The sequence below is a fragment of the Mesocricetus auratus genome, unplaced genomic scaffold (genome assembly GCF_017639785.1).
Source record: "Mesocricetus auratus isolate SY011 unplaced genomic scaffold, BCM_Maur_2.0 Super-Scaffold_100004, whole genome shotgun sequence".
In the NCBI taxonomy this organism is placed as follows: Eukaryota; Metazoa; Chordata; class Mammalia; order Rodentia; family Cricetidae; genus Mesocricetus; species Mesocricetus auratus.
In genome coordinates this window covers 98,834,579-98,862,343 of record NW_024429189.1, presented here as the reverse complement: position 1 = coordinate 98,862,343, position 27,765 = coordinate 98,834,579, and the positions used below count along the sequence as shown (strand labels likewise).

General features: G+C 45.9%; 1 protein-coding gene across 1 annotated transcript in view; it reads right to left on the bottom strand.

Annotated features, from left to right (window-relative positions):
* Window positions 1-573: 573 nt before the first annotated feature.
* Window positions 574-27,765, bottom strand: part of Cds2 (CDP-diacylglycerol synthase 2) — a 45,070-nt gene continuing 17,878 nt past the window's right edge. The window contains exons 2-13 of the mRNA XM_005068665.4: window positions 21,396-21,532; window positions 20,411-20,507; window positions 19,309-19,406; window positions 17,559-17,698; window positions 17,226-17,284; window positions 16,356-16,438; window positions 12,113-12,200; window positions 11,410-11,478; window positions 10,468-10,620; window positions 7,881-8,000; window positions 7,419-7,522; window positions 574-7,106 (exon numbers count right to left, since the gene is read on the bottom strand). Coding sequence (XP_005068722.1) covers window positions 6,974-7,106; window positions 7,419-7,522; window positions 7,881-8,000; window positions 10,468-10,620; window positions 11,410-11,478; window positions 12,113-12,200; window positions 16,356-16,438; window positions 17,226-17,284; window positions 17,559-17,698; window positions 19,309-19,406; window positions 20,411-20,507; window positions 21,396-21,532 — 1,281 coding nt within the window. The 3' untranslated portion in view covers window positions 574-6,973. The remainder of the gene's footprint in view (window positions 7,107-7,418; window positions 7,523-7,880; window positions 8,001-10,467; window positions 10,621-11,409; window positions 11,479-12,112; window positions 12,201-16,355; window positions 16,439-17,225; window positions 17,285-17,558; window positions 17,699-19,308; window positions 19,407-20,410; window positions 20,508-21,395; window positions 21,533-27,765) is intronic.

Here is a 27,765-nt window from a genome sequence, read left to right as displayed (position 1 = left end):
GGCATGACAGCCTGCCTGTAATCCCATACTGTAGGAAGCAAAGACAGGGAGTCCACCAGACTATCCAAAAGCTGAGCAATGGGCTCAGCATGAGACCTTGCCTCAGTATATAAGGTGGAGAGCAAATGGGAAGAGGCAGACACTCAACATCAACCTGGGGCCTCTACACACGTGCCCACACATGCAAACACATCACACATACATATACTTCCTGACTGTGATATATGTGACCCCGGCATTTGGAGGCAGAGGTGAGAGGATATTACATTCAGTGTCAGCCTAGGTTACACAGTAAGACTGTCTAAAAACAAACACAGAAATCAACTCCTTGAGAATAGAGAAATGACTCAGAGATTAAGAGCACTGGCTGCTCTTCTAGAGAACCCAGGTTTGATTCCCAACATCAATATGGTAGTCCACAACCATCCATAATTGCAATTGCAGGGGGGATCCAATGCCTTCTCTTCTGCAGGCAACAGGCCATGCATGGTACACATACATATACACAGGCAAAACATCCATACACATAAAATAATTTTAAAGGGTTTCTCCCATTAAAAACAATACACAATCTAGAATTTAATATATGTTTATTTGTTTAATAGGAACATTCAGGTATATAAATAAGGTAAATACTTTCCAATATACAATATATCACATTCTCATACTGTGCTGAAAAGAATCTCCATGTGTTCTACACCAATCCTAAATGCAGAGAGAAAGAACACTGATTTAGGGACACTTGGGTTGGAAAAGTGGCACAGCAGGAACACACAAGTACATGCCTATCTGGGGAGACCCAAGGATAGTCACATGGATTCCACACAGCAAGTGCTGTGTCCCAGTTCCCCCAGTCTGAGGGCAGGAAAGCAGCCAGGCAGTGTAATACAACTGGATTCAGCAGGTCCTTCCACACAACGGAAGAGGCTGAGAAATTGGGGGTGCTCTGCTCTGTCTTCCACTGTGGTCCCCACTGTGGTTTGAAAAGTGTTAAACCTCAGTTGAGATCTGGGTCCACACGGCCTCTAGAAAGGGCACTGAGCCCCAGGACTCCCGGGATGGATTTTCTGGGGTGATTTCTGGTCCCTGCAGCCACCGAGGAGCACTGAGCTTGTCTGAGTCTACCTTTGCCTGTGTGACTCCCACCCCGCCTGTTCTGTCCTGTTGCTGTCCCCTGGCGTCTCAGGAGTCCCTGAGGTGGACAAAGAGCTGCCGCCCAGGGCCTGACTGGTTCCCTGCCTCCACTTTGTATTCAGCCTCAGACACGTGCTCAGTGTGACCCAGGACAGAAACCAAGAAATGAGAGGAAACCTCACACAAAGGACTCTCATAAACATGTGTGCACATTCAGCTCACTGCAAAAACATTCTTCCCCCCCTTTTCCACACTGGTGTTCCTTTGAGAAAGCCAGCAAAACCAGCACACAAACCTAATGGGTGAGGAAAACGTGTTCTAGTAAGGAGAACAGAGACGACTAAGAAGGTGACACCAAATACTACAATTTCCCTTGGGCAGATGGCCGTGTCACAAGTCCTTCTGAATGCTGTACTCATTCAAGGTCCTTCAAGAACTACCAAGCTGGGCCTGGCCAGGGTCTAGAAAAGCAGTGCCCCAGGGCTTCTGCTACCATTGGATTTTTCTCTCCAGACAAAGGACTGCCTGGTTCATCAGATGGCACAGTGAAGGAGGAAGGACCAGCCTGGCGAACCCAAGTCCTGAGGAGCAGGAGCAGGAGGAGCTCCAGTACCTGAATTCCAGCCATGGGCCTGTGGGATGCTCCACCTTCAGAACTGTAGTTCCTCCTCACAGGGCCTGAGAATCTCCTGGGTTATGTTAGCCAATGCCACTCAGTCAGAATGAAGACTTGGCCAAGACAGACAGACAGACAGACAGACAGGCAGGCAGGCAGACTCTCTCTCCCCCCTCCCTAATTCCCCATGTCCATTCAGAAAACCAATGAAACATTTTTCCATGATTAATAATCTGTGTGATCCTTTGCTAGTCTAGAACAGACAGAAACATTCACATAACCTGTCCCCAGTGGTCACCTGCTCTAACCTGTTCTCTTAAGATAGAAACACAAGGTGGAAGGGTTATGGTGTCAAGAGCATGGGCAGGGCTTTCAATTTCTGGCTAGTGCACTCAGCCTCAGGATTGTTCCTTCTATCCTGCTCGATTCCTGAAATTACCCACTTGTAGCAAGAACCATGGAGTCCTGAACTGTACAACAGAGTACAGGCCTTGGTGTACAAAGTGGAGTCCAGAGAAAGACAGGACCTTGCTGCCCAGGCTGGGGCATCCCCAGGTCAGAGCAAGCAGCCTTCCTGTGAGCAATCTCAATCACAGGGAAAAGGAACAGAAGCACCCTCACATCGTCCCTCAGTCGGGGTGGCCTTGGTGCCATGGAAAACAGCAAGCTGCACAGGGCTCTTCCTTCCCACTGGTCCACTGAAGTCTTCTCTTGGAGGACAGTGTGGTCACTTTCTAGGACACAAGCGCCAAACTATGTGCAGGCAGGGAGTGTGATGGCTGAATACCCAGCAGCCCACCAGTGTGGGCCAAACTGCTCACTGAGCTCAGCTTACAACAAAAGAAAAAAGCAACTCCCATTTATTGAGTGCTTACTATGTGGCAGGTACCCTGCTAATCGCTTATGTGCATTAGCTCATTAAATCCTCACGGGCACCCTCACAGCCAGCTGGTGGGAAGAGACAGCTGCCAGCAGTCTACAACCTGGTCCGACAGAGAGCCAGGTAAGCCTTAGGTCCATCTTCCTCACATTGTTCTCAGTCTCTAACACAGAGCTCAGCTTTCCCATCTGTAAGATGGGATACCACCTAGCCAGAGCTGCTTCTGGATTAAAGGAAGTAATGCATGTAAGCCTTAGCACTGTGTCTGGCACATATTAAGCACTATATGATTGCAATTGCTAATAACACACTGCTGCTATTTCGCCAGCTGGAGAATAAGATAAGGAGCCAGGCAAATAGGCACCTGACAAAGGGGAAGGATGGGGACAGGGTCTTCAACAGTCACTGGATTTGAAGATCCTAAAACTCTAGCTTTTGCATATTCTACCCTTATAGTCTCAAAATCATCCCTATGTCCTAAAACCCCAATACTTCAGCATCCAAAGCACACCTCTAAACTGCTCACACTCCAGAATTTTCTGACCTTTGCAAACAATAGAGCCGCTTGCCCAATGAAGCAGCAACCCAATGGTAACAGCCTCCACCCACAGGAGAGCCCAGAGTCTGGGTAGGGTTGCTGCCAGTCAACTTGAAGTGGGGGGGGGGGGCGGAGAACACGACAGAAAGATGGACCACATCTAAGCTATAGATGCTAAGCATAGGCTCACCCTGGAAGGATGTGAGTGAGGACTGGCTGGGATGCTACAAATGGGCCTAGCAAAACCCTTAAATAAGGACCCTCCCCTACCACTTAATCCAAACCTCAGCACCCTCCGTAAAGCCCCCAACTCAACCAGGGAAACTGAGTCTGGAAGTAGAAGCCAATAATCTCTTTAAAAACAGGATGCTGAGCAACTGCCTAAAGTGATAACGGGGAAAGGAAGTTTCATGTACCCAAGATAAGCAAGAGTCTGAAATGCTGCCCAAGAATTAGTCTCCTCTCTTCAGAAGCTGACAGTTCCTCCGGGGTGCCCTCAGCACCCTAAGCTCCAGACATAGTTCACCCATAGTTGACTACCTCATGTTACATCTGCAGCAGTCACTTTGCCACCCTCTCTTAGGCCTCCCTCCTCACCCTGACCTGAAAGAAGCCTGAGAGAAAGTGAAACCACCCCCCCCCATGAGCACAGTGCATGTGCAGGAACGGTGGGGGCACAGACTCTGAAAGAGAAAGGACAACATGGCCTTGGATGTTCCTAACACATGACCTGTCTTTAGCTGTGACATCCCACACTGGTAGTGAGGAAAAGCCTTCCCTGGAAGTCTACCCAGGCTGACTTCATAACCAACAGTGACTGCCCTACACTGTGTCCTAAGTCCTGAAGTCACCCCTCCTCCCAGCTCCATCAACACAGGGACTGACCTCAGGGACTCACTCAAATCAGGCCCTTGCCAAGCCAGCAATTAGCCCACAAGGTCTTCGTTGATTCCCTTGAAATACACTGCTCCAATTTTCTTGTATAACATAGGCCAGGTTACAGGATGAAAGCAAGCAGGGGTGAAATATCATACAAATAGTTTCATAGTCCACCTACGTAGGATTACATGTTAGATTTCATACATCTGAAGACTGGTTACTGCACTGCATACTACAGTACATTAAATGTGGTTATAAAGCAGAAACTCAAAGGCTGACATTGTGAAATTGTGTGTGTGTGTGTGTGTGTGTGTGTATACACTCACTCTCCCAACTTCTTCACCTTCACAAGTGAAACAGAAACATGAACTTTATGAACTTTGTTTTCACACTGAGGTGGTTAAGAGGGTGGAAATGAATATGCAAAGGGAAGGCTCCTTTCCCTAGGAACCATCATGAGCAGAACTCATCAGGGAGCCCCCCTGGCTTGTTCTCTGTCAGCCTGGGTTCACCAAATCCCAACCTCACCAGTTATAAGTCATCTAAGCACTTCCTGGCTCAGGCCTTGCTCAGGTCTCTGGGGCCTGAGAGAAGGAACACTGCAGTACTTAGGTGTTGGGGATGCAGGACTAGATAATCCTGTCCTGCAGGCACGCTGTGAGGTGGAACACTTCCTGGTTCCACCACATGGCTCTCATCTGAGGTTCCTTGGAAGGCTGCTATGAAGAGACGGCATACAAGCAGGAAAACAAAACCCTCTAAATTAAAACTGCACAGAATTTACAATCACACAAAGTGGGAAATATAAAGCCATGCATGAAAGTAACAAACACTGAACTCATGACAAGGAAAGGCACAAAAATTTTATTTCTGGCAAAACAAGATGAGTGTAGAGTAAGTTAATGTGAGCCACTAAGATCTGCATGGTGTGTGGTAAAGTAATCTCTAGAGTGCTGCCTGCTTGATGGAACAATGTGCCACACAGACACACAGTGGCATTGCTCACCTGGCTACTTGAACGGGAATAAAAACCTCTGGCTGGCAGCTCCAGTGAGCACTGCGTTTCAGTTTTTTAGACACCAGCAACCACCTCCTCAAGCCCCAGTCACCACTGCTCAAGTAAGTCTTGGCAGTTAGGGAATGGTGCACCCAGCTCTATCTAGTTTGGTGATCCAAGGTCAGTTTTTAGTCAGAAAAGTACAGTCTCATCCCTAACCACCACTGAAAAGCTTAAGAAAACACTGATTTGTCTTTAGGAGCGGTCATAAAACACACCTGGGTGTATTTCCTTTTTTGGGTGCCCATGACATGACTCAATAGGAACAGGGGCCTCTAGTGACAGGAACTTCTCTGTAGAGTTGCAGAATTCGTGAACTTCCAGGGTAAGTCAGAAAAGGAGAACCTGAGAGCAAAGCTTCCCACCCGGGGTCACACGGAGAACCCAAACCCAAGGCAACAGCGGGTTCAATGCAGCCCTGGGAGCCGAGGGAGAAAGAAAAGCCACAACGTTGACAGAGAAGTCGGAGCTCAGAACCAAAAAGTTGTCCCACCCCCGCCCTTACCCCCATGTAGGCCACATGGTGGCGCATGAAAGACATTCTGAGTGCTATCTGCATTGGAAGAGCTGGGAGGCTAATTTGAAAACAAAGTGGCGCAGACCAAGATGCTTAAAGCAAGTCACTGTGCCCTCCTCAGCAGTGGGACACCATGGCCATGGTGTTAACATGCTTGGGGACAAGCTCCCTCTCTGCCAACTGCTCCTGGGCCTGACAAAGAAGCAGCCTCCCAACTTATCAGTCTCACTTATGATTAGGAAGGAAAAGAACAATCACAGCTTACACAAACAACAGCAAGAGGTCCCCAGCAAAGTACAAACTACATCTAAAGTGGCCACATTTCATAAAAAAGTGTATACTGAGTCTTGAGATTAGGCTTGCTGCAGTTCTAAGCAAGACTCGGGGACTCTGAGAAGTCCAGGGATGACTGAACTCATATAGGAGACAAGTGACTTTGAAACACACAGACACACACTCACCTCGAGTGCTATATACACAACACAGCAGCAACACAAGTGGGCTTCCAGGCAAAGGGTGTGCTCCCCCCCTCGCAGAGGTCCCCGGAAGAGTTCAGCAGCAGCAAACCCACAGCACACGCGTGAAGCCTCAGCTCTGAAAGACGCAGGCTGCAGGACCTCCTCCAGAAGCCCCTGGAGCCTGAATGGCAGGAAAGGTTTCGACAGTGCCTTCTACTGCATACATTTGAAATATTACAGTGTGGGTTTCTCTTTCCAGACTTCATAAATTCTTCATGCTTTCTGAGAAAAACAAAGTCTGAAATCTTCTTTCAGTCTGCATGGTGAAAGCAAACTAGAAGCAAAGCTCAAGTGCCCTCTGCAGGGTTTTGGCTTGGACAAGATGCTCATCTGATCAGTGAGCCTCCCTCCCTCCCGCCCTCCCTCTTACAGCAGGCAGCCCTCCATTGCTCCCAGGCAGGGATGCCTGCAGAAGCCCCAGCGACAGGCATCAGCAACAGCTCTGCCAGCTGGGAAAGTCTCTCTACTAGTCAGACATAGACAAATGCATGACCTCTCACACTGCCCAGAAACAACTAGATGGGTGGGGGTTAGAACCCCCAACCGGACCCCCTGAGCTGGGCAGCACTGTCTTTCATGTGTTCAATACCTGTATGAGAAACCCAAATTGTTCTTCCCTGTGACTTCTTCGCAACTCAAAGCTATAACTTACTCACAGCCCACATTATAAACAGACTGTATATACAGATTTTCTTAAAAAACAAAACAAATTTAAAAGAAAAAAAGACAGTGAGTTGAAGCTTTTCATTATCTAAGTCACAGCATCTGGGCTGGCCTTGGTGGTGGCCTGCCCCTCACTCAGTCCTGCTCCGGTTCTCCTGGTCCTGCTGGACACTACTCATCTTCCAAGGCAGGGGTCAGAATGCCCTTGTCAGTCAGGTGAGACTTGAGTGTGTTGAAGATGTGGAGCTGCTGATCTGGCCGCAACGTCAGAAACTGCTGAACCAGTTTGCTCGGGTTTGGGCCCCTACAACACAAATGAAGCATCCCTGAGCAGGGGCAGCCACTTGGCTGTGGGTCTCTGACCCCTGAATTCACCATGCTTGGAGAGGGAAGGACCTCAGAAGATTCATACACAGTAACAACTGAAATCCACACTCACACTTAGTATGGTTCTTACTGAACTTAAGAAACTAATTTGAGGATTTCACCATCCACAGTCAGAGGCCTTTAATCCTAGCACTCAGGAGGCAGAGTCAGGGGCATCTCTAAGATTGAGGCCAGTTTGGTCTACAGAGCAGTTTCCAGCTCATCTGGTTCAGGTAGAATGGAACCATACCTGATAAAGCTGGCAATGTACACATTGACAAAGGTGGCCATCAGGTACTGGCAGTCAAAGCGATCCATGATGCCTCCGTGGCCAGGAATGGTATTGGCAAAGTCCTGTTAGAGGCAGAGGAAAGAATGAGCCTGGGTCACCAACAACCAAATCCCACACTAACAGATCCACCCCATAACCAAAATCCTGCTGGTTAGAGAAGGCGATGGAGAGGTATAGGTAAAATCAAATGCTCAGGTGATCACAGAATACAATTGTAAATTGAAAAAAAGTCAACTAAAAACTGACTTTTACTTTTGCTTACTGCCCCCCAAAATTCAGTACATGGGTCAAAAGAGCAGGCATTAGGTGCCAGGGTGCATAAGCTGGTGTGGTAAAGGGGTGAATGCTGATGGAGCAGGGCAGAGAGGAGAACATGGAAGGGCAATAGGGAGTGAGGGGTAGAGAGAAGTGTTTCCCTACTTTGATTTTAAAGGCTCGTTTGAATCCACTTGCGAAGAACCCTCCAAATGGACCGATGAGCGAGGCAAAGGTGGAGAGGGCAATGCTGTGGATCTGGAAAGGGTACATCCTCACTGTTTTCTAAAGAGAATAAGTGAAATCAAAGTCAAGGAATTGCAAGTCTGACTTTTTACAGCTAATGGAACAAATTACTAAAACTAGTCTTCTCTCTTTTCAATCAGAAGACTAAAGGGCTGGGGAGATGGTCCAGTGGTTAGAAGCACCTGCTGTTTCTGCAAAGAGCCTGGGTTCAGCTTCTAGCACAGACTGTGGCTCACAAACACCCATAACTCCAGTTCAAGGAGATCTGTGTGGTTCTTAAATTAAATCTCAATCTTACCATTTTACCAATAAAGACTTGAGAGTCAGATGCTGGGGTGAAAACCTGCTAGCTCACAGAGGCCAAGGGGCAACCAGCTGACCTTCCTCTTTAGCCAACTTCAAAGAAGAGAGCTTCTCTTCCACCATCCCAAACCAAAAAAGTTGCCAAACTCAAAGTCCTTTCCTACTATTTCCTGTACTTCACTACTTCTCTAGCTGTTTTCCCGACTCCCTCTTACTCCCTATGGTCACTTCTTTTCAACTAGCTGCTGGATTGGCCTCTTGACCCATGGTTGATTTTCATAGTGATCAAATATACCAAAACAGATCTGCCACCCTCTTCTGTCTTCCACTGGCACGGCATACACATACAACCATGTATGCAAAACACTCATCACTCATACATAACAAAGAAATGACCCTTTAAAAAAGGCTGGCCCATGCTTTTAAGTCTCTAACATCTGGCCCCATGGTAGACATTAAGATATTCTGGCCTGGAGTGGTGGTACATGCCTATAATCCCAGCATTTGGAAGGCAGAAGCAGTAGGATAAGGAGTTCAAAGGTACCTTCAACTACAGAGAGTTTATTTAAGGCCAGTTTAAACCACATAAAAACTTGTCTCAAACAAAAGGAGAAATTCTGCAATCAACTTCTTACACTGTTTTGCAGACAATATATGAGGAAATTCCTCCTTAGTCTTACAGAGAATGTAATTTCAAAAAGATGAGTATTTCGGCAATCTTCTCAGAGAATTGTGGGTATTCTTTATCTTTTCGTCAGAACCTGACAGACACAGTTCCTTAAAACTTAGGGGCAGGCTGGGGAGATGCTCATCAGTTAAAGTACTTGCCCTACAAGCCAGAGGACCAGAGTTAGGCTCCCCAGAATTCATGGAAATGTTAAGTGTGTAAGCAGCCCCCTGTAATTCCAGGCTCTGAAGAGAATCCCAGAGCAAGCTAGCAAGAAGCCATAGTGTAAGCTTATGATTTACTCAAGAAACCCTGCCTCAAAAGAATAAGGTAGAAGAGCAATTGAGAAAGATTCTGCCGCCAACCATGGGCCTACACACACACCTGCAAATATGCACACATTCATGCAAGCACACACATGTGGAGAAGAGAAGCAGCTGCAAGCTATGTGGGAGCACACGCCTACAATGCCAGCACTCGGGGGACAGAAGAGTTACAAGTCATAGTGAGACCCTGTCTCACAAAAACAAAAGCCAGACCAAGTTAGCTACAGTGCAGAATCTGAAATCCTCCTAAAGAATTCTTTGCACTTCTTCACATAAATCCATTGGTCTACAATGTATTGCAGGTGAACCTTTTATCCAGACATGACTGTGGAATACCATACAAAACTGTGGAACACCATACACTGATCATCTAAGAAACAGGTCACTGTTATGCAACTCTTCCACACATGGGCACATTCTGTTATGGGATGTCAGAGAGCTTTTAAGTGCCAGAAAGCCGACATGTTTACAACAGGTGCACACTTTGAAAATTCTCATTTTCACCTGAAATGTGGATTTTTATCATTGGTAACAACTGCTATCAGTCATTTTCTTTGAAGTGACAGGCTTATTTCATTCTTCTCAAGAAAAATGTCCACTATATACCCAAGCCGTTTCCAATAAAAAAAAACTCTATACTAAGAACTAAGCAGCTAATTGAGCTCACAATTTAAACAACTGAACACATTTTTTTGTTGGGACACACTATGCATCAGTATTTGGCAAAAAGATTTCCATTTCAGTACAGAGAATATTAAAATGGTGTCAAGGATCAAGAATATTTTAATGAAGTTGCTAATTTTAGAATCTCATCAAGGGCATTCACAAGAGCAAGTGGCTTGTCTACACTTGCCAGGAGGGGATAGCATGAAGCAGGCAGTGAGCTGCTAGTCCAGGCAGTGCAGTGGTTTTAACTCATACCCAAGTGACACAAGTTTTAACCACTAATTCTTCATCAGGAAGATGCCATCCCAGTGAAAGAAGCACATTTTATTCGGGAAGCAGCTGGGATTTCCCAGAGCCCTTTGAAGAGATCCATGATCCTCTAGGAACCCACACAATAGGAGAACCATTCCTCTAAGTGACATGAAGTTGGGGAAAGGTCTCCTCTACCCTGGTCCTGACCCAGAGCTCACAGATCTGGGAGAGGAGAAGCTAATATCCCTGGAGAACTCCTCTCTGCAGTCACCCCCATGAAAGCAGTACATACCCAGCTAACAACTGACTGGATCACTCCAGGAATGTTGTACTCCTGCAGGCGGAATAGGTCAGATGGCTCACAGTCCACAGTGAAGCTGTTGGTGTCATTGTTGTATTCCACAGGACAGACAAAGCATCTGTACCCAGACATCACATAGGAGAGCTAGGGATGAGGAGCAGAGGGGCAAGCAGGAACACCAGTTAGTTGCACACATCCAGCCTGGCTGGCCAGCACCTGACCGGGCCATGTCTCTCAGAGTACTTCCCACCCTGTTCACTGGACGCCATGGCTCAAAGAGAGGTTTATGCTTTGTTTCACCACATGTATATTTTACCTGAACTGTTAAGCAAAAAGGTTTGTGTGTCTTACTTGGAACTCACACATATATATCCAAACACAAACCTTGAAAACCCAGGAAAGATCTGAGCAAAGACCTACAAGACAATTCTTCCCACCTATGGAGCCCTGCCCTACTGTGCTAAGAATCTTTAAAGTCAGTGCTACATAGAAGCCACGGCGGGGGTGTGTGGGGTACAGTGACAGTCAGCCAACACTAGAAAGGGAAGGACTGAGGATCAGCACAGGGAATGGTGTCCTCAAAGGGGCTAGAAGACTATACTCCTTCAGGCAAGTCATATGCAGAAGAAAATCTTGAGTGAAGTAACACTTTTTACCTCACCCCTTATTCCAAGTTGCCAGTCATCACCCCAATCTTAGTATTACCAGGTGCCTGGGCATAAGAGGACATATAAGGGATGCATGGGCCCCTATACAATTACTTGAAAACTGGAAGCTGCCAGGCTAGTTACAGAACATACTCTTTTGAGCAAGGTCAGCAAGGCAGGAGAAGAGTCTCTGGTTTGGGAAGACATATTCTCCACTCCTTCATAGGCCTTTGAAGATGGTGTGGTGCCCTGTGCCCTCCCCATCCAGACAGAAGCTACCACCTACCAGAAGGCCAAACACCACAGTGGCAAAGAAGCCCCCTATGAAGCCTTCCCAGGTCTTCTTTGGAGAGAGCTGCAGACAGAAAACACACTGTCAGCAAAGGATAAGTCTGCAACTCCAGTTTGCTGCTTGATTACTTATGAAAAGTACTTCCAGCCAGGTGTGATGGTGCAAACCTTTAATCCCAGCTCTAAAGAAGCAGAGGTAGGAGGACCTCTTTGAAGCCAGCCTGATCTATACAGTGAGTTCCAGACCAGCCAGGGCTACACAGTAAGACATTCTCAAATCCATACAAATAAGTATTTCTACATAAAATCCTTCTTCAATTAATTGTGTCACTTTCAAAATTCTCCCCAAAAAAGGTTTTCTTATTTCCTATCCTATGTTCTTCAGGTTAGTATTCTTTCTATTCCATTAGTGACTTACACATGTATTATAGTATAAAAATATACATTAATAAAAATAGTCAAATAAAGACCAGAGCCCCAAAAGTATGTCTACATAAAAAAGTGTATTTGGTAGATTTTTTTGAAATAAGTATTTGCCTGTGTCTCTTTGAGCTTTTTTTTCTTACATATCCCCGAAGTGACATGAAGACAGGACTACAGTGGATACACATCAACAAGACTTCCTCTTCACCCACAGACAAGCCATACAGAAAGCCTTACACCCACTGGGACAACTCATATCAAAGTGACCCACTTACCTTAATGAGTGGGGTCCGACCAAAGAAAAAGCCAAACATATAGGCCATAATATCATTACAGATGACACATGAAATGGGAACAATAAACCTAGGGAAAAAAATCCAAGAGAGAAATAACTCTAACAAGTCTACCAAAGAGTGTCAATAATAATTCACTATCAAAATAACTCATGGTGTATTTGTAACTCATTAAGGCTTAAGTTGAGAAGAAAATAAATATGGGAAGAGGAAAGGAATCAGTGGAAGTGGGAAGGAAGTAAGAGAGGGCAATAAAAGGTGAATAATGAAAATACATTGTATACATAATGAAAGCATAATAAGATACATTACTATGTTTAACTGATATCTGTAAATAAAAATCTAAAAAGTAAGTCAGGTATGGCTGTACAAGTCTCTAACACCAGCTGGGGAAGGTAAGAGAGGATTGCTTTAAGTTCAAGGTTGGCTTAGGTTACACACAGACACTCTCTAAAGAAAAGCAGTGGGGAACACACACCAAAATGCCATACCTAGTGCATGGCACATGACTGGCATTTAGATGTTCACTGAATAACAGAACAAATGAAGACAGCATTTTATAAATGTCATTTGTTCCTTTTTCATTACAAAGTAGTATATAAGCAAAATAATAAACTGTTCAAGGTGGGGGGGTGCACTGCTTATTTCCCCATCCCTACTACTATTCCCTAAAATTTTAAATCTTTCTTTTTGCCTAGTAATTATCTTTATGTTTTTAGGCAATATACATCATTATGTCATAGTTAAATTTCTCACTATTTATTACAGCACTAATACTCTCTATGGTGTTTGAATGAGAATAACCCGCACAGGCCCATATATGTGAATACTTGGTCATCAGTTGGTGGAACTGTTTGTGGCCTTGTTGGAAGAAGAATGTCACTAGAGGCAGGCTTTGAGGCTTCAAAAGCCCAGGCCATCCATTCATCTCTCTCTCTCTGTGTGTGTGTGTGTGTGTGTGTGTGTGTGTGTGTGTGTGTGTGTGTCCGTCTGTCTGTCTGTCTGTCTGTCTGTGTGTCTGTTGTGTGCGTGTCCATCTCTATCTCTATCTCTGTCATGGACTCTTTTTGGAGTCATAAGTCCCAAATACAATTTTCTTTCATGATTTGGTCATGGTTTTGTCAAAGCAACAGAAAAGTAACTAAGACAAAAGCCCAGGGAGTGGGCTATTGCTGTAACAGATCTGGCCATACTGTTTTGGAAGAATGTGGAAGACTTTGGGACTTTGGACTAGGAAAATAGTTGAATGCTGTAACAGGACAAACTTGGCAATCCTAGTCAGAGCTTAGTAGTGCTGAGAGCAGTGTGGACTGTGGATGCCCAGCTCAAGATGTTTCAGACGAGAACTAAATATTAGCAAATGAGATAGAGGTCATTCTTGTGGTATTTTGGCAAAGAATGTGGCTACTTTTGCCCCTGTCCTAAGAATTCACCAGAGACTAAACTGAAGAGCTTTGGACTAATTTCATTGACAGAGGAGACTTCAAGACAGCCTAATGTTGACTCTGCTGTGGTTTTTAGTAATCACTCTTATGCACATGTTCAATGACAAGGAGAAAGGGGGGGGGGGTAAAAAGAAATGTAAAATGTATAGCTTGAAGAGAAAAAAAAGAACCAAGAAATGTAAGGTTGGAGGCAAAGTTTGTGCTGACAAAGATAAGGAGAAATGGATAAAGTGAGTGGTACCCTCAAGAAGAGACACCACCCAGCTAATCCTACAACTTGTGAAAAGAGAAGTTTTGCTTAAGGAACTACCTGCTTCTCAGAACAACAACAATCAAAGCCTGTGCAAATGTTATTCAAGGAAGAGGCCAGGGTCCATCCTAAGCAAGTAGCAGAATTTGGCAGCATGAACCAAGTGGTTCTGGATTTAGTCATGAAGGATACAGAAGTAATGGGGTTGTGGAATCTTCTTCCTTTGGTTAAGGAAAGCTGCTGAGGACAGACATGTGGCAGGAGAGTCCTGAATGGAGGCCCATAATGGTCATTGTGTGAAGCTGTTAAAGTGAAACCCAGACTGTACTGTAGACCTCAGAATATTGGAAGTACCAGAGCTGTGGGATAGCAGCCAAGGAGAGCTGCACATAGTGAGTAGAACAAGCCCAAGAAAAGAAGTGTGCTGTAGCCAGCAAAGTGGGGAGGAGACATCTAAGCCTTCGACATGAGACATAGAACTAGAGGATTTGGAGTTTGCCCTGCCAGTTTTAAGTCTTGTCTTTGGTCCAGTATTTCCTCACTAAGCACCATTTCCTCCCTTGGAATAGAAATATAAATGCTGTGCCATTATATGTCGGAAGCACATAGTTTGCTTTTTGGTTTTGCGAGGCATTGCAACTAAGAAACTGCCTTGAATATCAGAGGAAATTTTGAACTTTGAAGCTATTGAGTCTAAAAAACTATGGAGATTTTTGAGGTTGAACTAAATGCATTTTGCATGAGATTTTGTCACAAGCCTAGAGGGGCCAAGAAGTAGTAGAATGTGATGGTATGAATGAGAATGGCCCCCATAGGCTCATATATTGAATACTTGGTCATCAGTTGGTGGAACTATTTGGGAAGGATTAGGAGGTGTGGCCTTATTGGAGGAGGTATGTCGCTGGGGGCAGGTTTTGAGGTTTTAAAAACACTTCCATGGTTATAACAAATCCAGTGCTCAGAGATTTACTTCTTCCTTGCTCCTCCTCTGCTGACATGTCCTTCCCAACAGAACTGGTCCAGTCCCCTCCTCTCCTCATTCTGACACTGTTCTAAGTTCTTCTGCTACAGTTCAATATGCTATATGTAAATCATATTTCCTGGCTTACTCTGAGGGAGTTGAAAGTGAACATCCTCACTCTATTCACCTCCAACTCCCTCAGCATTTCCTTCATCAATGCTTCCAGTCATCTCTGTTCTACAGAATTATGATGGCGTCTTCAGTAGAAACGCTAGTATTAATCACAAATGATCTTCATGGTATGTTAGCCCTGAATTTAGCACTCTTAAATACCTAATAAAAACCCAGACAGGGAAGGAGCTAGTTGTTACCTCCCTGGGCCATTAACTTGTTTTAAATATAATACATAAGGCTAACATTTTACAGGCACTCTTTAGAGGTGAACACATTCTGAGATGATGTTTGTGGGCTTATCTCTCTCATTACACCAGCAATGTCTTAACCATCCCACTAAGGGCATCTTGCTTTTCCAATCAGCCTGTGACTAACAACAGACAAGTTTCCAGGTGAAACCACACACTTAAATCAAATCACACAGATGTAGCATACTGTTCTTCTGGCCCACTGCCAGATTCAATTCTCCAGCATTTTATTTATTTTTAACCATAAAGGAAATCAGTTTCCCATCTCCTCCCTCTGTACGATCTTCTGTAAGATCAGGTAACTATCAGTTCATGACCCATGTGATCCCGTTTCTTCTTTGCCAAGTATGGAATTAACAGCTTTCAAAGCTCCTCTATAATTACTGACCCATTCAAGTGTATATGCTGTGGCATAATCTTTTTGTACACTGTGAAGATGTGTCATTCTGACTGATTTAATAAAAAGCTGAACAGCCAATAGCTAAGCAAGATTTTCAGGGCAGAGAGAATGCTGGGAAGAAGAAGGCAGAGTCACCAGTCAGGTAAGGAGAAAGCAGGAAAACAGCATGGGCAATAGAGAGTAAAGGTAATAAAGCCATAAAGCACAAAGTAAATTAATAAAACGGGTTAATTTACATTATAAGAGCTAGTTAGAAACAAGCCTAAGCTATTGGCTTAACTTTCCTAATTAATAAAAGTCTCCATGTGATTATTTGGGAGCTGGCTTGTGGGACAGAAAGATCTGCCTACATGTGTATCTTCATTACCTTTCTTGTTTACAAGTTGTAGGAAATCATGACTATCTCACCTACATTATCAAGTCTGTTGCCACAATTTTTGACCTTCAGTTCTTTAACTTTCAATGAACCTGTCAATCTAGATTAGAGCATCTCAAAGTCTGGCTCTGAACAACACCTTCTACATCACCTGGGAATGGACTAGAAATTCAAATCAGGTGCCATATCAGACCTACTTAATCAGCTACACATTGTAAACCAGCCCACAGGAAGCCTGAAAATGGAGGACACAAAGGAAGCCTGAAAATGGAGGCAGAGGCCATTAGCATACCTGTATATGAGAAACAACCCCCAACCCCAAAGAGGAAAAAAAAAAGGCAATGTCCCAGTGTCCCAGTGTCCCTACTTACCATATCATTCCTTCAAACAAGTTATGGATAACAAGATGTGACTGGGTTACGACAATAAGCAAGGTCACATGGGTCCAGCCAAACTGCAAGAGAAGGAAAGGAACTCTACCTACCAAGTTTATTGCAAAACCAACTTCAAAGAACAGGAAGGAACAAATGGGAAACTCGTGAGAAATAGGTAAGACGTGCTTTAATACCTGACTTACTGGCAGTGAGAAGCATAGAACAAACTTCTGGAAGTAACATAGTCCTTCTCAGTGACAGTCCCATCAAAGCAAGGACTAAGTCAGACATGGGTGAGGCATGCCTGAAATCACAGTGCTCCAGAGGCAGGAGAACTGCAAATGTGAGACCAGCCTAAGCTACACAGTGATACCCAATCAAACAACAATGAAACTAGCAGGGTCTGCACCCTACAAGTGAGTGAGTTCTTTCATGCCCTCGAACCTGGGAACTTTTCATTTTCCCACTCAGATGCTCTCAGGCTGAGGCAAGAAACGACCAGCACCAAACAATGAATGAGATGGAGGCCTGCAGCAATGCCTGTATGGCTGCAGCATGGCCCTCCCACCTTCAGATGCCCAGAGGAAAGACCTCAGCATGTAAGTTGAATGTCTGGTCTAGTTAGATGAAGGACTGCAGGACTCTTGTTCTTCCTGCTCTAGGTTCCAGAATACAGAACAAATCATATCAAGTTCTCATTTGTCAAAGAAAACATGAAAGGCCTGATGAATTTCTACAAATCATCTGGCCAACAAGTTCAGCTGGTTAGTTTCTGTAGCTCTTCAAGAAACCAATAAATCAATTTCAGTCTCTCACACACCCCCATAACATACACGTTCACCCCTCTCCCCCACACACTCCCCTTACCATATAGAACTGCAGTCGATAATGCTTCTTAACTAGACTCAGTACAAACATGCAGAACCCTAGTTGGAGACAGGAGGAGAGAGGATAAAATGAATCACACTGCATTTCTTTCTTTTTCTTTAGCTGAGCTAAGTAGTCCATTGACTAACTTATTTGTAACAAGCATTACAATGATTTCAAGGTCCATGGGGGGAAACCAGTTTGCAGCCAATGTAAGACAGAGCTCTCTTTCTAGCATGATCAACTGACATCACAAAACCTTAACCAACTCCTACAAATGAAGCAGAGGAACAGGATGCCCGAGGAGAACTGGGGGAAACACATGATACATACCTGTGAGATACAGGGTAAAGGAAATGAACCGATGGTATTTACTGAGAATCCTCAAGGGCTCCTCTCTTTGGACCAGAGTGAAGAAGTAATCTGTCACTGTCTCACCATAGAAGAAGTAGTTTACACACAGGAGAAAGTACCTGGAAATAAGAAGATGGTGCCAGGGGAGTGCAACAGCTCTCCTCCAAGAAGCCGTCAGAAAACCCCAAAAAGGGAGAACAGCCCACCACCTTGAGAGCTGATCTAGAAATTTATGGCACATTTTATTTACTCTCCCTTTATTACAAACCTGGAATTTCCATTTTGTGGTGTTCCCACACCTAATCCTGCCTCAGCCCACCTCCCTAGGCTCACTCCCACAATTCCCATAGGAACTCTCCACTTCTCTGTCACTGTCTGTCCTGCTTTACCTCTTCCTGGCTTGGAACACCTCCTTCACCAACCCATTGTTTTCATTTGTTGCTCCAACACTATTTTATTTTAAATTAAAAAACAAAAGCTGCATGGCCTGAATGATCTGGCATCCGTCTACCACATCATATTTATTTTGATGGCAAGCAGTAGCTGATGACTTCCTAGGCAATTAGGCTCCATCTCAGGACATTTGCCCCTTTGGAAGCCTGGCTGTGACCCAGATCCTTCACCTAGAACTAAGTACACATTGATTTACATCCTCTCTTCAACTGGAGGAACATGAGGGGGAGCCCCAATCAACACCTCCATTATGCTTCTGGTCACCCCAAGCCCTCAACAGAAGAAATCAAGGAGCTTCTCTTTCCCATCTTTTAATTATCAAGTACAAAAACTCCCACATTGGGTTTATTTTCAATTGTGTGGAAAATTTTCCTTTTCAAAGTGACCACAGCAAGGGTCAGGTCTCCAGAGTACATTAACAAAATTCAAAACACAGCTGTCTAACTACAGAACAGCCACAAGGAGAACAACATCTAAGCCCAGAGAGCAATCACAAGGGCAGGGGGAGGCTGAGAGTCAGCCTGTACTGTTGAGGGATGCAATACACACGGAAGAGTGTACCCAAGTCTGAGCAAGTCAGCTTCCTTCCATAACCAAGTTTCTTACATACAAATCATTACTGCCCAGCCCATTAAATCACACAGCAATTAGCACAGTCAGTGAGTCTTCCAGCTCTGCTAGAATGAAACACCATCTGAGGACAGAGGAGCCAACAGCAGGTGGGTCAGGAAGGGGCTCAGAAATCATATGTGCTACAGTTCTTTATTTAGCTTTTGCTGCTAAGGAGCCAAGCCGTTTTAGGAGAAGAAAAACACAGAGTGTCTGAAGGAGCTCAGATCCTAACCATGCTGGCACCCTGAGCGCCTTAGAGGATGTGGGGCTCCGACAGAGGAGGCCTCAACAATACGTTGTACTGATGAGGAAATCAAGTTCCAGAGAGCGCAACACCCACACCAGAACCTGCCGGCTCCGGATGACTCCAGTGAAGGGCTGGGTTGCAGCATAAAGCTACACTGATCTCAGGTGGGGGTGCAAAATCCCTGGCTGTAGGAATCTAGGGAATCCTACTACTGAGGTAAACCCAGTCACAGGCACGTTACTTATAGGGAAGTCCCCAGCTCCTGAAGACTCCTCAACAATAGCTGTACAATCCAGCCTATGAAAGACACAGGCTCAAAGACATTGTGTAGGTCTATGGCCACCAACACTCTAAGTACCTGACACAAATCACATCACCTACATCAGGCAAAGTGCCCCACAGACCAAGGGAGCTTACCAGCTGAGGGTCCTGAACCAGGGCAGGTCATAGGAGTGGTATACATTGTAGCCAATAGTGATTATCTCGTGGAAACACTTAATCTGAACACACATCACCTGAAAAACAGAAGAATCTTATGGTCTTCACTGGCCTTCAGCACTTAAGAATGTTTCCATCTTACACTGATTCTGCTTTCCTCCTTTGCTCTCATACCACCCAAGGGTAACACAGCCTTTACGTCAGTCACAACTGCTCATAGCAAAATGCATAGCCCTCATGTCCTGATTAACCTCTTATTCTAGAACCTTCCAGGACTCAAGCCAATCATCTTCCCTCTTTACCCTTACACATACACATGTGGGGGGGAGGGGAGAAGGGCTTTGCTCAACATCAAGTTGTCATCATCTAGAACTGTCCGTCAGGGTTCTAAGTGTTGATTAGGTTTTTGTTCACCTGACACAAACTAAACGAGGTCTGAGAGTAGGGAAGCTCAACTGAGAAGATGCCTCATTAGACCGGCCTGTAGGCACGCCTATGCAGCATTTTCTTCATTGCTGATTGATGTGGAAGGCCCAGTCCACTGTAGGTGCTGCCAGCACTGGGCAGGTAATCCTGGGATGTATAAGAAAGCAGACTGAGCAAGTCAACAGTGTTCCTCGTGGTCTCTGCTTCAGCTCCTGCATCTAGTTTTCTACCCTGACTTCCTCCATGATGGACTGTGTCAGGACATGTAAACCCTGTCCTCCCCAAGTTGCCTTTGGCCATGGCGTTTATCATGGCAACAGAAAGGCAAACTAGAACAGTCGGGAAGATTGAACTCCTGTGGATTGTAACTTCTCAGTGAATGTTCTAAGTCTGTGAGTAAAGCCCCAGGGAAGCAAGAAACGAGAGTCTCACACAAACCAACAGACAGGGCCACCGTTCATGCCAGTGACCCCACAGCTGTCATGTGAGATATGGGAGGTTACAGGTGCTCTGAGACACAAGGATCTGAGAACCTGGGGCTACACGGATTCCCAGAGCCAACCCAACACAAGGCACTGTGGGCAGCAGGCACTGCAGATGACAGACCCCAGGAAAAGCTGGATGCAGCACTGAAATGGCTTACAATGGTACTTACAATCATCATCAAAACCATTGGTCCCAGGTAAATGATAATGAAGAAAAATGCAATCATGGCCAAAGTCAGGATGCCTCTCACCCACCAGTTCTTCCATCTAGGTGAGAGAGAAAGACCCGTCAGCAGCCCAGAGAGCACGACAGCACCAGCCTAAAGAAGTGAGACTGGAGGGTCCCAAATGTCGTCCTCTCCAGAGCACCTCCCTCACACCTCAGCAGATGCACAGCTGGTGAGGACAGGACCTTGGCACCAATGCCTGCTCACTGCCAAGCTCAACATGTGCAGAAGTCACACTAACACACTCCTTAAACAAACCCCGAGGGTGGTGTGGGAGAACAGGGGTAAGATAGTGAGTGTGCTGTTTCTGTGTCTACATGGATGGCTTCCATGACCATTTAATCCTAAGGCTAAATCATTTTCTCCTACAGCTGGCTTCTACATGGCATGGCCTTAAAATCACAATGATAACAGCCATCTTAGACAAAGAGAGTACCAACTATCACAAATATGCAACAAGCATATCTATAAGAACTTTATGTATTGACCCACCCAACCCCCAATACAACAATCTAAATAGGTTTTACTTCAACTGGCATTGTTAAATCAATATGTAATATTTGTACACATTATGCTGAGAAATGGAAACAGATCCGATGGCAAGCTAATGGTAAGCCAGGCTTTGAACCCAGGATTCATGATGCTCTTATCCACAGAAGGCACACAGAAACACTTTCAGGGAATGCTTTGGAGTCTTATAGTTTGTGCTTCTCAGGCACGCACCAGCTGGTGATAGAGGACTGGTTTACTTGAGAGTCAGAAGTTTTACCCCTGATTCACTTACGCTGAGACATTTCTTAGTCTTCCTGGAGAACTGAAAGAAATGTTCACAGTGGATATACGTGGAGAGAAAACAACCTTGAACCAGAGATCCTAAAGACATCAGTCTTACATGGCAATGGGCATGGTGCACCACTAAGATGGTTACCTTGAAGACAAGTTGGAAAGGGCCCTGTTAAGGACCTCTGGGGTGTCATCTACGGAGGCTGGTGGGGGAGCTGGGTCTGCTCGGCTCTCACTGTCTGATGCAGTCTCTCCATCGATCTTGGCTTCTGATTCTGATTCCTACGTGGTAAAAACAGAAGAGCACAGGTCAAAACTGCTAGGTTAACTACTAAGATGTGAGTAGTTATCAGAGAAGAGAAGATACAGGATAAGAACTCAAAGTGCATCTGGTACCGTGAGGTCACAGAACAGATGGGACACAGGAATCCTGTGCCATGCACACCATGGGGGGCAGGGGAGGTAGGAAAAGACAGACACGGCTCACTTGTATCCCAAGGATGCAAACAGGAGGAGGTGTGGCCTTCTTCCTGAGGGCCTGGCCCCCGAGCCTGCCATTCCTTGCATAAGTATCCCAGGCTCATCCCTGCAAGCCACAAGCACCCAGAAATAGCTATCCACTTCTGAACAACCTCTCTATGGGCTCTTGAGCCTGAGGGGGAGGCTCTACTGTGCCATGGCATCCTGTGGACTCTCACAACCTCCAGAGCCGTCATGGCACTGTTCAGGCTCTCAGAAGAAGCCAGATGTATGGCTTCTTACCCCCCAGAGATTAGTAAATACCACCATGCCCCAAAGCCCAGAAGACTTCTGGACTTGACAAGAATACAGTATGTGAAAGCTGCCACAGAGCAGAAGCCCCACCTTTCTGGTCCATTCAAATCAATGCTCTAGCCAGAACTGGGTACCTCCCTCTGCCTTCCCCACACATGACCCCGATCATCAGCAACCCCTCTGAAATGTAACTTGCAGAGAGCTGCATGCAGGATTATCCTCAAAGGAAACACCTGCAGAACTGACCTTGTCCTCTGCCAGAGAGAGAGGAACAAAAGTACACCAGCCACAAACTCTACCCCAGGACCAAGCAACAGACTATTCTGATCCTACAAACCATCTTGTTACCCAGATCTTCTCTTTCTTAGAGGCAACTGGACTGAGGTGGAGGGAATCAGATCACTTAGAACTCAACAGCACCACTTAGCAATTCCTGCACTGCCCCCAACCTGACACACAGAGAAGTTCAGACCACCTCCCAGTGAGTTTCAGAACGCAACTAGGAAGAAAGGCCCTGTCTACAAACAAGAAACAGGCTCTAGGAAGCTAAATGTTTAGCCCAATGTCCCAGGCTAGCCCACGTCTTCTAACTTCAACATGCTCACCCCATTACATTTTCTTTCAGTCTGGAATTCAATCTATTCTTCACCATGAAATTCAGAACAAAATAAACTAAAACTGACATTTTGTCACATCTTCAAAACCTTGCGAAATATGACACAAAAACCATCACTTTTTGCAAGTTAAATAAATTTTAATCTCTCCCACGCATAATTTCACGATAATTGACTGTTGCAATATCTTTTGTGAAATGTTTGTCAAGCTATTGACAGTTTTTCTTCTGAGCTTTCTGTCTTACTCATTTGTAGGAATTTTTAAAATGTATCCCTTATTTAAGAACTCTGTGTCACAGACATGTTCTCTCCCTCAACCTCATGCTCTATTCACCCTGGGTTCTTTTATAAAACAGTTTCCCAGGCAACTTCTAAAGTCTGGACCATGACATCCTGCTCTCATTTCTTCGTGTCTGGCCCACAGCAAAATGCCTACTAAAGGATGGAGGGAGGAGGGGGATTAATCCCAGGTGTGACAGAGAGATCCAGTCACTGTCCTAAAAGATGGCCACAGCTAAATCAGTTTACAACTGATAAACCCTGACATGGAGGGCCTTGGCTAGCATGGACTGCTGACATAAGAGACAGCGACAGACACAGCGTACCCAGGGAGAAGTCACAGCTTGTGTCACCACTGACCCAGATGAATCGGAATCCTTTGGGAGTTCCTGTTTGTGTGTTGTTTGCTTTGCTTTACAGCGCTGGGGATTAAACCTAGGAACTTGCACATGCTAAGCTGGCACACTACCTAACTACATGGATCTATATCCTCTATGCTGGTATAGGGATTCCCTGAAGAGAGATAAGCAAATTCCACCAGAGCTGTGTCCTACTCCACTGTCACAGAGACACACTAACACCTCCATGATGGGTCCTCTCAGTTAGAGGAAGTGAAGTTAGCACCACCAACATCAGTTTCCAATCTATATCGTACTAGCAACCAACTACCTATAAGTAAGACAAGATAACAATGGTGGTGATCTAGTCTGATTCCTAAATCTCGGGGCTTCAAAATGTCAGTCCCCCCCCCTCCATCCCCATCGTAAGCACTCACTGACATACTCTAGGAGCATCTAGAAGCTCCGGCAACTGAGCCAAGCACCAGGGAAGCCCAGCACAAGGTTATTTTTAACTTATCTCTCCTGTTGTCAAGGAGACTCACAGAGACTGCTGGGTCCCCAGGCAGGAAAGAACAAACACAGAGGCCAATTCTGGAAAAGCTAAGGGAAGGATGCCAAGAACCTCTCTGGCCAGGCACAGCAGCCTGTACCTGCAATCCTGTCATCTCAGCCCAGGAGGATGAGGCAGGGAGACTGTCCTGAGTCTGAGGCCTACCTGGGCCTACAGGGAATTTCAAGTCAATCAAGGATGCATAGTAAAACTGTCTTCAGGGGCCTTTTATGAACCTCAAGCCTGACACGACACCATCCCAAATCTGACTCGACTTCCCTTTAAAAGAGGAAAAAAAGGTACCCTGAAACACCAATCAGTAAAAGGAGATAAAGAACCCTCACAAAGCCGTCACTACCAAGACCCCAGGTGACTAGGATGAGAGACTACGAAATGGAAAAGGTCTGAAGGAAGGGAACGCCCTAGGTTTCACCTGTCCCCCATGAGCAACCTCAGGGTCTCTCTGAAATAAACACCTTGGAGCCCTAGTGAGGAGCACCCTCTAGACAAGAGGCCAACACCCATCCTAACGCCACGCTCCTACCAACAGCTGGGAAAGGTGAAGTTGCCACTCCTCCAGCTACTCACCCTTACACTGGTGTGGGGGTCAGGGCCAAGTACACCAAGGGAACAGAAACCTGTGAGAACCTAGAGCCTGCAGTTTCTCTGGCCTCTCCTCCACTCAGGAAAGCAGCTGCTCGTGTGGACATGAGGGAGCAAAGTGCCCACGGCAGCTTCCCCGGTGGGCAGAGGTTGGAACCTGGACCAGAAGTCTGGCACAGAATAAAAGCAGCATATTCTGCACAGAAAAATGAGAATGGGGGAATGTGTGTGCGGGGGGGATTGCTCTGCAGTGAAGAGGGCTTGCTGCTCTTCCTGAGGACCCAAGCTCAAGTCACAGCACTCAAATCTGTCTGTCACTCCAGCTCCAAGAGATGTGATGCCTCTTCTGAACTCACCAGGGACCAATACACATGTGGCACACATGGAAATGCTAAGGTTTTGGGTTATTTGGGTTTTTGTTTTGTTTTAATCAGAAGTGAAGCCAGGGAGATGGCTCAGTGGGTAAAGACAGTGCTGTCAAACCTGATAACCTGAGTTCAATCTCTGGGGTCCACAGGGTGGAAGGAGAGGACTTACTTCCACAAGGAGTTGTGTTCTAGCTTCCACACATGCCCCCATCCCACAATAAGTAAATAAATATGAATTTAAAAAACTAAAAATTCTAAAGTGCTGAGCTCCAGGTGATAGCAAGACAGACAGATACCCAGGAACACCTTCTGCAGGAGGTGGCATCTTCAGTCTGAGAAGCAAGGCTGGTTCATGTTCACCCTTATCTCACACATTGCTGTGGGGAGTCTGCTTGGCTCCCGTCAGCCTCTCCTGTGCCTCTCAGTAACACAAGCAAAACACACAGTTCAGAAGGAAGAGAGCCTTAAACACGCAGCCAACCTGGGCATCACTCCCAAGGAGGACAGGGTCGAGGGAAAAATCGTGGGCTGGAGTACTAACAAGTTACTTGAATGCAGCATTTGCCTGCAGGGCTTCCTTATTTCATACAGGCAGCCCAACCAAAACTGAAGATTTCCTTAAGCCAACGTGCAGAATACCTGTTAAAGCAACATTGCACGTGCATGCTCACTCTCCACTAGGATGCACACAATACAGAAGTGAAGGCCTCCTCCTCTACAGATGTTTATTTTATATGTTTTGTTGTCTGCATGCATTATGTGCATCATATGCATGCTTATGCCCTCGAACACCAGAAGAGGGGGTTTGATCCCCCTACAAATGGTTGTGAGCCACCAAGTGGGTACTGAGAACTGTGCTCGTTCCCAGGTATGGAAGAGCAGCAAATGCTCTTAAGCACTGAGCCATTTTCCAGACACTGGATCTCTTATACATTTCTAAGAATGGGGGTGGTTTCATAGCCCAAGCTTGCAGTCAGGCTGTCTGGTTCTCACGCAGGCAGGGAACGTGGGAAGCAGGATATGTGGCCACCAATGTCCTTTGATGCATCACTTCCAAGATGAGACCCTGACACCTGGGAGTTTGTTAACTAGGAAATCAGACAGTGTCTCAGCAGAGTGCTTGTGGGTATCTGTGAGAGGACTGTGAAGGTACTGTGGCCTGCTCAGGCTCACCATGCTGTTTTTCTCTGGTATTGGAGCCTGAGCTCTCCTTAGAGTCCATGCAATGCTGTTTTCTGTCTGTCCATGCATTAATAACTCTTCAAATAGACTCCATCTCAGGGTCCCTACTGAACCCACATTCAAGACCTTATACAGAATCTGCTAAACATGCAGTACCCTCACCAATTCCCATGGACCACACATAGTCTGCCTCCACAGCTACTCAGTGCTCCTGGAACCCACTCTTGCCTCCATCCTGGATGAGCATAGGTCAGTGCATGAGGAATAGGTTGTTCTCAGGGCCCCTCCTACTAACCAGGACTCCCATCTCTCCCTAGGACCCCCATTTCTTTCCAGGGCTCCTCTTCCTTCCCAAGAGCCTGCCTGCTTGTCTGCCTTCCTTTCTTTCTTCCTTCCTTCCTTCCTTCCTTCCTTCCTTCCTTCCTTCCTTCCTTCCTACTCCCCAGACCCCAAAGCAGAGGATAAGCAGAGCAGCTCCTCAGCTCCCACCCATCCTCCCATAGTCCCTGAGCCAGTCCCAGAGGAGTGGGGATGCTGGTGTAAACAGGAAACAGTACTGCTCAGCAAGGAAGGGAAACCGCCCCTCTGGAAGCCTTTTCCTGTAGGTTCACATAGACCCTTCAGGGAAAGGTGGCAGCACTCCGAATGAAGACAGTCCTGGACACCAAGATTCACACAAAAAGACACTGGGGAAACCGTTACTCAGAAGGTGCCTTGACCAGACTTCCAGACTCTTCACCTCCTTTAGCCAGGACCACACAAGTCTCACAACAGCACAGAAGTAAGTCTGCTCCAACAGAAAGAACTGGTGGAGGGAAGCAGAGTGGGCAGGGAAGCCCCTGTGTCAAGGTCTGGATTTTGCTGTGGAGGACCTCAGTCATTCCACAACAGCCTGTGCTAACTCATGCACCCTATTTTCTTCCCAGTCTCACTAATTCACAGGACTTCATGACAGGCTGCCTCAAGCTCACAGAGCCAGCAACCTTCTGAACCCCCATGAGACAGAGTCTGCCCTTTTAGAAGTGCGGCTGGGGCCCGGGTTGCACTGACTCATCCTGCTCTACACCCCATTTCTTTACCAGACACTGATTCTCTTGTATCGTGCTAAAATTTTCACATTTTACCCCAGTTTGTCTAAGAAGAGCTAACAACTGGGGCAAGGAAACAAGCAGAACCACCCACTAGGCTTTCTTTCTTTCATTCATTCTCGAGGAAACCTCAAGTGGTGGCATTTGGCACACCGGTCGTTATGCTCCCCAAGCTCTCCCCTTTCTTGGGACCCAGCAGTCTTATCCCTAAGTTCCACTTACTGAAGTGACTCCATAACTTACAAACGATCTTTTGCACCGCTTTATATGCAAATTGCAAGCCTCCTCCTGGAGCGAAGACATAGCCTTAGTGTAACCTTAGGGCTGAGTATCAACCTGTCATCTTAAGCTTTTGGCCAGCTACCAAGGTAATCAACTCCTCCCACTTGTGGAGACAAGTCCCGGGAGAGAAACTGCTAGGCAGAGGGTACTTAAGAAATGTCAGGATCCTGTGTCCTTCTCTGTGGGAAAGCCCAGTCGGTTTCCATCTGAGTTCTGACAGGACAAAAAGATGAATGTCTGCATGTATACTGTATGGCAGTGGGGGTGTTGTTAGAACAAAGAAACACTTTCAGTCCTTTTCAATACTAATCCCATTTGACAAGCACATAAGAAAAGGTCAAAGATAAGTTTCCTTGAATTTGGAACTGTAGAAGAAAAGTGCACTTCCTCCCTGCCCTACACAGATCAACAGGAAAGGCAGGCAGCACATAGAT